The sequence below is a fragment of the Lissotriton vulgaris genome, chromosome 8 (assembly GCF_964263255.1).
Source record: "Lissotriton vulgaris chromosome 8, aLisVul1.2, whole genome shotgun sequence".
NCBI classification, from domain to species: domain Eukaryota; kingdom Metazoa; phylum Chordata; class Amphibia; order Caudata; family Salamandridae; genus Lissotriton; species Lissotriton vulgaris.
Window position 1 is genome coordinate 93,827,737 of NC_141696.1, and position 9,739 is coordinate 93,837,475.

Here is a 9,739-nt window from a genome sequence, read left to right on the forward strand (position 1 = left end):
CTTTCTTATGACTTTTTCTAATGCGTGCTTAATAAAGTTCCAAAACCTAAGTTTTCCTGAATATGTTTGAATAAACTTTTTAAATGACAAGCTGGTCTTGTTTATTGAAAAGAGTTCAATTTCAACATATAAGATCCATTCGCCTCATGATTCAGCTGCTCTGTTATTTCTATGGGCCTGGTATTGATTGGTAAGTATGGTGGTAGATAGTGACATCATTTATGCAGAATTTTAGTAAGAGCGCTGGATCAGAGACAATCAACGGGCTGTCAGGTGTTTCAGTGACTGCGTGGTGTTTGGTTATATGTGAACATGTGTGCGTATGAATGAAATATATGTTTATGGCTGACTGAAAACCTGTGTTTTAGGCACTTGTGGCACAGGACATACCTTTTGCCATATGTTGCAATGGAACATGTATAACGAAAACATACAACCGTTTTTTAAAAAATGGGATAAATGTAAAGTGCTGAATGGAAAGGGGCGACCACTCGGTCCCCCCAAACGTATGGTTGGGTGGCCCGATCCTCCCGGGAAACCATTTTGGGCGGGGGCGTGTCTCGGCTGGTATGCCCGAAGCGGCGTAGCTGGGGCGCGCCTTTTCCCGCCCAAGAGGGGTTGTCCTAGACATCTACACCGATGGCCACGCCCAGTAGGCGTATCGGAGGAGGGTACACGCCCTCCCGCAGAAGAATAAATGAGCGGGAATCCGAAGAAGCGTCCTCTTGTTCCTGTGCTCTGAAGGCTGCACCCACTCGTTGCTCGTGAGCCCTCGACGGAACAAGCAGCAATTTTGAGAACTTGTAATCTTGTTGTTTTTCTTTCAACTACTCAAAGGCGAAGAATCCAGGACCTCGTTGCTCGTCTAAGGAGCCGATAATCGAAACCATGGCTGGCAAGAAAGCGGGAAAGGGTTCCGAGACGGATAAGGTGCTACGCCTGTTGATGAACCGAATGACTAGCATGGAGCGGACACTCGGACAAGTCCCATCGATCGGTCGAGGTTTGGCGGACGTCAAAAAGCAACTGGCTGAACTGAGCAATCCTGGTAACCCTAAGAAGGTAATAGGCCCGGCCTTGCCGGGAATCGTCCCCGAGGGTAGAGGGAAGCGGGTCAAGAAGAGGGCGGTTTCAGGGGAGGTTCCGGTCCCTGAGGTGCTCCCGGCCACCCCTGTCACACCAACTGACGACCCGGTACCAATCCCAGACGCGGGTCAACCGATCCCGGTTGTGATTACGCCCGCTAACGATGAGGAGATGCCTCCTGAATTGGCCGCCCAGTTGGCCGCATGGCTCAATAAGAAGGCAGGGGGTGCCAAGGCGCCTGGAGACACGGCCGAAGAGGCCAAATTACTAATCCAGCAGTTGCGGCAGTCGCAAGATGCCGCGAAGGCGAATCTTCCTCTTGTTTCCCCACAGGTGACACCGGTTGGACCGGCAGTGGGTCTCGAGAAAACGGCGGGAACAACAACCGAACCGGGTAAGCTAGCTTTGCCAATGGCGGGGGAGGGCTCATTACCCTCAAGGCGGGAGAGGGTGGCACAGCACATCCCTATGGTCACGAAAGAGTTAATATGGGGAGACAAGTATGTCAATATGTTTTCGTTATTAACTGACCATCGCGAGATGGAGTATGCTAAAACCCAGAAAGATTTGTGGCACCCGAGCGTGTGACGCGCCAAGATGGCGGAGTTCAGGGTGGATGAGACGATAACAAATTGGGTGAAGGCCTTTGCAATATTTACTGCATTTATGGGGGAACGTAAACCAGAGGTATTAACTGAACTGTCTTGTTATCAAACTCGTATTATGGATTTTTATGCAATGTATGAGGGAGAGGAATGGAAAGGTTATGACATGAAGTTCCGAAAAGCGAAAGAATATGATGCCGCTCTGACATGGGACTGCCTAGACTCGGTCTCATGGCATAAGCAGCTCCTGCCGGGGGCGGCAGGTACATCCTCGCTGGGCGGGAGTGGGTCAGGGGTCTCCCACCAAAAACCCGCGGTGCCCTTTCGAGCAGGCGCCGGCGGTGATCAACAGCTGAAAACCGGCGGGGATGGTGGAAAGCGGGGGGTCTGTTGGGGCTTCAATCGAGGCAACTGTAACGGACCGCAAGGAACATGTAGGTTCAAACATGTGTGTGCGGGCTGTGGGAATTCCTCACACCCGGAGAGTTCATGTAGATCGAAAAGTAACGGGGCGGGAGGAAAGGGAGGGTCCAAGCAGGAGTGAGGTAGAACGTTGTGACCAATTGCCTACACCCGTTGATCTCATGGCTATGACTCCTTGGTTAAACAAATACCCTGATCATGTCTCCGCTGGGGTGTTGAGGAAAGGATTCTCGCATGGCTTCCACATCCCGGCGGGGGATTTTCGAGGGGACTCCTTTTGTAAAAACCAGTTATCGGCGCAACATAATCTAAGTGTGGTCGAGAGGAAAATTGCAAAAGAAGTCAGCTTAGGGCGAGTGGCAGGGCCTTTTCATCGCCCACCCGTTGCGGATTTCATCTGTTCCCCGTTAGGGGTGGTCCCGAAGAAAGACCCAGGGGATTTTAGGCTTATCCATAACCTTTCTGCTCCAAGGGGTTCCTCGGTGAACAAGGCCATTGACCCGGAAGTCTGTTCGGTGCGGTACGCATCATTCGATGATGCCGTGGCCATGTTAAATCGCCTGGGCCCCGGGGCGCTGATGGCAAAATCAGATATCGAATCGGCGTTCCGGTTGCTCCCGGTACACCAACAGGATCAGCGCTTGTTAGGTTTTGCATTCCAAGGGAGTTATTACATGGATAAATGCATGCCGATGGGTTGCTCCATTTCTTGTGCTTATTTTGAAAAGTTCAGCTGTTTTCTAGAGTGGGCATTCACCGAGGCCACAGGGCATAGGCATGTTATGCATTATCTAGACGACGTCCTGTTCTTGGGAGCAGCCGGCGACACGAAATGTGCGCAGGCGGTACATGACTTCTGCATCTTCATGAGGGTTTTTGGATTCCCATCGGCATCAGGTAAGATGGTTGGACCATCTACTTCACTGGAGTTTCTGGAAATTGAGCTCGATTCTGTGGAGGGATGTTTCCGTTTGCCCGTAGGAAAGGTAGCCAAATTTAGGGCTTCCCTGAAGCTATGCCTTAGTAAGGAGAAAGTGACCCTGCACCAGTTACAGCAAACAGTGGGTCAGCTTAACTTTGCCTTGAGAGTTATACCAATGGCCCGCACCCTTCTCACGCTCTATTGCACAAGCTATGGTTGGTCTCAAAGAAGGACACCACCTTACGAGACTGTCTGCGGAGGTTCGCCAGGATATGCGCATTTGGTTGGCATTTCTGGCGGACTTCAACGGTCGAGTAGTGTGGAGCAAGCCGCCAGCGTCTTCGGACGAGCTAGGTTTGTGGACTGACTCGGCGGGGAGCGTGGGATTTGGCGCCATTTTTGGTAACCGATGGTCGGCGCAAACATGGCCGGCGTGGTGGCACTCCAGCGGTCTCACAAGTAACATTGGTTTCTTGGAGCTATTCCCTATTTTTGTCGCTCTGATGGCATGGCCAGACGATTTCAGAGACCGCTCTGTGGTATTTTGGTCTGATAATATGACTGTTGTCGAATGCATTAACCAACAGGCAGCACGCTGCAAATGGATCTTGAGATTATTGAAAGAAGTTGTGCTGCTTTGCATGAGACTGAATGTACAGTTCAGGGCGAAACATGTGCCGGGTGTACTGAATCATGCGGCTCGTTCACATATGCAGGCGTTCAGGGGTTATCTACCTACAGCGGACCTAGTGGCGGCACCATTCCCCGAAGCACTTTGGCTAATCGGTGCCCCGGATTACAAGACCTCGTGGCAGCAAGCTTAGCCCCCAGGACGAGGAAAGCATACGAAGGAGCGTTTCGTTCCTATTGCACATTTTTGGGTCCGACAGGGAGTCAGAACTGGGGTCAGGAGGAATCCTTCCTGGGGTTCTTGGTAGCACTGCACAGAGAAGGCCGATCAGCGGCAACGGCCAATAGGCACAGGGCGGCCATTTCATTCATGGCGCAGGTGCATGGCATTAAGGACCCAACAGGTTCCTTTTTGGTGAAAAAAGCCCTTCGCAGCTGGCAGCGCCTCGAGGGTCGCAAGCAAGATGAGAGGCGCCCGATTGGCTTACAAAGGTTGTCCCTACTCATGGCGAAACTAGTCGAGACATGCTCCTCCCAATTCGAAGCAGTTCTGTTCCGGGCAGCTTTCGCATTAGCGTTCCATGGGGCTATGCGGGTGAGCGAACTGGTCGCAAGGAATAAGAGAGACGTTGAGGGAGGCTTGTGCAGGGATCACGTCCTAATTAGGGGTGATTCGATGGTGGTCACGATAGCCAGGTCCAAGACCGACCAGGGGGCTACAGGAAATAGTGTTGTTGTGCAGCGCGCGCGAGGGTCCCCCACGTGCCCGATAATGTGTATAGAGGAATACTTGGCACTGAGGGCGGCTACATGGGGGGGGGAGTTTGCTGAGGCACAATGATGGCACCCCACTGACGAGGTTTCAGTTCCAGAGGGTGCAAGCACTGACAATCGCTGCTGCGGGCATGGACCAGTGCGATTTTGGGACCCACTCCTTTAGGATAGGGGCTGCTACTGAGGCTACAGCCAGGGGTCAGAGTGTGGATGAAGTGAAACAGTTGGGACGATGGTCCTCGAATTGCTTCAAAAGGTATGTGCGATTGTACATGTTGTAGAGTCAATTGACATGTACTCACGCTTCTTGTCTTTTGTTTGAATTACAGTTTCGCGAGCCTGTTCCGCGGGGCGGAATTTGCAGTCGACCCAATACCAGGAGACCAGCGGTCATGGATCATCGTCTAAAGAGATAGTGGTATGGGTCGTGGGCCACTCATACGTGAGGCGCGCCGGGGACGTATTCAAAGCAGGTGACGTGACTCACGCAGCTGGGGAATACGGATACAGAGTGGCCTTCCATGGGAAGGGTGGGCTCTGTTTTGACCAATTCGAGTCATTTGTTGAGGGTCTCTTAGGGCGGCAAAGGTCACCGCCATCTGTAGTCATAGTACACCTGGGGGGCAAGGACTTGGTGACACGGGGTAGACGGGTGTTGTTTGAACAAATTTTGTCTGCTGTTAGCTGGTTGGCTAAAAGAATCCCGGGGTGCACGATTGCCTGGTCTCACATGATTCCCAGGAAGGTATGGCGGGGCGGCCTTTCTGTGTCAGCCCTGAACCATTCGGTGAAAAGGGTTAACAATAAAGTTGGTAAATTGTTTCGCTCTTCGCAGTTGCATAGCATTCCTCACGGGTGTATTCGGGGTGATCTCATGTATCTGAATGATGGGGTTCACCTGTCCAGGGAGGGGAATGATTTACTCATAGGAGACTTCATAGCATGGCTAAGGGGTTTGAGGAAGCATGACCTTTAGGAGGAGTTGGGGGGGCCGGATAGTCGGTCAACTATCCGGCCTGTGGCGGTAAGGTCATGATCGGTGAGCAGTAATTTCAAGGTCCCTAGAGGGGGGCGCCACCCAGCATGGATGGGAGCGCCCGGGGGGAGGCGGCCATTGGCCCCTCCCACAGGGAGGCGGCACCCACTAAGGATGGGTCGCCTAAGGGGAGACGGCCATAGGCCCCTCCCAGGGGAGGAGGTGGCTATATGCCCCTCCTACTAATTTCCCGGGGGCCGGATATCCGCGACGGCGGATAGAGAGTGTGAGGATGGGGGGGAGTCCACGCTGTCCTTCCTACAGATACCTCACACGGGAACTCCGACGACCTTTAAGATGGCGTCGAGTGGAAAGGGGGCCCCCACCAAGACAAGGGAAATTACAGTTGGCAATGAGGGTACAGTCCTCTGCGCATGCGCCACTCACACCGTGAGGGCGAGAGCTTTGGTAGTAGGGATCTGACACCGGTTAAGACCTTGCCGTTGGCCCTTAATGCTAGGATGTACAATTTTAATTTACAATGAATGCATTTGCAGGATGTTAGACTCGGCTAGGAAACCTTTGTATTAGAGATCTGTTAAGGATAGCCAAAGAACATGTCTTCATCGTAATGTAATAAATGTAAAATTGTACATGATTATGAAACTTTTATTTAATGTTTTAAATTTTGTTTCATATTTTATTAAATACGGCCGGGAGGGTGACTCCCTCCCGCCTTCCAAAAGTTCAAGCCTGCGTCCGACTTCCCATCCTTGGGGATTGTGTTGGGAGGGGGTGACGGGCATCCCGGCCATATAATGTTCTGCAAACATTTTCAAAACATGGAACATTTTTCTGCACTTTTTCTCCCACTGAAAATAATGGCAGTATTCTTCAGTTATGAATATGGCACCATGCCTCACAACCACTGGCCAAAAGATGCCTACTGTGTGTAAAGGCGACACACAATGGGACAAAATTTAACAGTGGAGATCACTTTACGTTTCTGTATAAAAAACTCATGATTTAAATTATTTCCCATTTCCAAGTGTCACATTTGCCAACAGCAGGCATCGGGTTTGCATATTTATGGCAGAAAAGACCACCAATTGTTTAAATGTGAGGATTTTAAAGTGAAGGAAAATGCTTCATAATACATTAAGATCTAGTTAGCTTAATTGAAAGTGGACAAACATTAACACGTATTGTTTCATAGCAATACTTTTCTTCACTTTAAATTTCTCCTCTTTAAAACATAATGGCTGCATTTATCAGTCAAAAATATGGCACTGTGTCTACTGGCCACGGGGAGCAAGAGGCCTGCTATTTGTAATTACAACACTTTGAAATGGTAGTAATATAAAATGAATAGATAACTTAATCATTAGGCTAACTTATCATTTTAATTTTCTCTAATTAAAAGCATTCAGAAACATCATTTCGTTGTCATGCTCCAATATTGAGTTTACAAGGACTTTTATATTTTTAAATGTACTCTTAGTTTTCTGAAATTACCTCATTTCAGACAACTAAGAGTAAATTTACTCCAGTAGTTGTACTATTTGTTTTTAGCCGTATCCTGGGCCTCCACTAATAAACACATAAGGCAAGGATTCCCAGAGATACTTTTAAATCATCACTACACCACTCCACACAAAATACACCACACCAGCTCCGCTTTAATCAGGCGTCATAGCACAACCGGGGGGCATTCGGCCACCCTGTTGGGACCCCAGTGATGAAGCATGGCACCAACCAGGTTGGTTTGTGAAGGGACTTTTAATAAAACCTTATGGTTCCCTGGCACTGTTCATTACAACAGTGAGTCCTGAATTTTTCCTTAGTGGGTTTGTCCACATTGTTTCGCATATACTTTTACTGGGGATAGGGACGTTCCCCATCACTTTCTTGCTCTCTCCTTGATTTACAAGGACTTTTACATAACATTTAAATAGCTCAGTGCTTCAGTTCCTCACCTCTGAGATCCATCCTGGATCACAAATCTGACTGAGAATCGCTCATTATCAGGCTCTGCTACCTGAAGCCTGAGGATAATAATGTAAAACAAACTGGTCTTTAGAAGGAAAATGTGACCCTGTGCTTATTTAAAAATGAACACAAGGCTTTGAGCTACTCTTATGGTGTCTGTGAGCTACTGGTAGCTCATAATCGGCTGGTTGGATTCACCTACTGAAAATGATTGCTCTCTGCCAGGTTGAAATGTCAGAAAGGATCCATTCAATCCAAAAGCCTCAGGAGGGAAAACAATTAGGGAACTTATACTGGAGTCTAAAGCGAAAATCATTTGTTTCATATTGAAAACAAAGCAAATCAAGAACCAGTCACAAATAAGTTCTTGAAGAGAACTTATCCTCATCTACCAATTCAAAGACACAGTAGATTGTGGTGAAAATGCTACAATACTACTGCTTAGTTAAGGTCAGAGTAAACTTACTGGGATGGCCTTATTCAAGTGAGTTGGATATAGATGATATATAAGACTAGGCTAGTTTGTAAAGTAGGACTTCAGAACTCTTTCTCTAATCTGTTTTGTTTTAATACCATAAATGATTGGGTTTAGCATTGGTGGTCCCATTAGGTAGCAGGTGGCCAGCAAGATGTGAATATGAATCGGGACATTATGGCCAAACCTGTGTACAGCAGATGAAAGTACAACTGGAACGTAAAATACTAAAATTGCCCCAATATGTGCGGCACAGGTACCAATCGCTTTCATTCGTTTGTCAATTGATGCAAGTCTAAAGACAGCCCGAAGTATCAGGACATAAGATACAGCAATAAACATCAAGTCTAATGCAACTACAAACACAACTGTGGCCATCCCATAGATATTATTGAGAGTTACATCAGCACAAACCAGCTTCAGAATAGCCATGTGTTCACAGAACGAATGCTGGACTATAACAGAATTACAAAAGGGCAACCGTTTCACCAGAAAGGGCAATGGGATGACTGCAGCAACTGCTCGAGCTAGAGCTGCTAGTCCTATTTTAATAATGACCAGCTTGGTCAGGATGCTCTTGTATCTCAGCGGATTGCATATAGCAACATAGCGGTCAAAGGCCATGGCCAAAAGTACAGATGATTCCATCATAGCGAAGGAATGGATAAAGAACATCTGGGTGAGGCAGCCATGAAAAGAAATTTCTCTGGAATCAAACCAAAGGATGGCAAGCATTTTCGGCATTGTTGAAGCGGATAATACCAGGTTAATGGTGGACAACATACAGAGGAACAGGTACATGGGTTCATGAAGTTTAGGCTCTATTTTGATAATGACCAAAATCATCAAATTTCCCAGACATGCAATTATGTACCCTGAGCAATAGGGAATAGTGATCCAAAAGTAGAGGTGTTCAAGACCAGGAATACCCAACAGAAATAATGCGGCGGGATTGGAGTGGCTGAAGTTGAATTCACCCATGGCTTCTTCTTGTGGTTGCCAATTAACTTTGCTTGGTAATTTCTTTCCTTTGACAAATGGAAAAAAAACAATGTCAAAGGTATGGAAACAAACTGTAGATCTAACATACTTTCCTAATTTAATCTATTTGCATATTTTGGTAAATCACACAATTTATTGTCGCTAGACGAACTGGAAAATAATTTTCAATGAGCATTAGAGAAGTAGTAAGCCTAACTCAGCAGAGTTACCTGGAGGTTCACATGTCATTTACTCAGCACCCACCTGCATTATAGAAACAATTCAATACCACAGGTCATGAGAGATTCCAAAATTATCAACATAATGAATGCATAAGTAGAGAGGCACAGATTACCATGTTACAATGGAGTACATTTGTCTCTTGAAACAGGAATTCATCTGGAGCATGTCAGGTGTTGTTAAAGCAACCCAAAAACCCTCACCCAAATATGATCCAGTTGTTTCTGATTTAAAATACAATGCCTACAAAGAGGTTATTTATGTAAGGTCAAAGTTGGGCAGGACAGTAACATGATAAATACAGTGTTCGCAGTAGCTTTAGTCTCTGATAGAACAGATTACACTAATGTAAAACTGTATACCCCTAGCAGACATGAAGGGGTCCTTGGGCTTAATGACAATAGCAAAGACCCCCACCCCTAGCATCCCTTGTTGCAGCTGTGGTTTGGAACTACAAAGGTAATGCACATTATGTAATTTTGTGAAACTGTCTATTGTGGGTATGTTTTAGAGAATGGCACACTACCAGCAAAAACAGTGAAGTAGTAGTGGCACCACCTCTATCGTACACGTGGCTGGGGCCCTCTCACATTAGAGGCAGAAAAACACATTTTTATTCAACTGCAGCAGCCTCCACA

At 47.4% G+C, this 9,739-nt stretch overlaps 1 protein-coding gene across 1 annotated transcript; it reads right to left on the reverse strand.

The window, feature by feature from the left end:
* Positions 1 to 7,922: 7,922 nt before the first annotated feature.
* On the reverse strand, positions 7,923 to 8,861 carry LOC147693507 (olfactory receptor 52K1-like). The gene has a single exon (XM_086936031.1). The coding sequence runs from the start codon at positions 8,859 to 8,861 to the stop codon at positions 7,923 to 7,925; it is 939 nt and encodes a 312-aa protein (XP_086792157.1).
* Between the last annotated feature and the right edge of the window lie 878 nt (positions 8,862 to 9,739).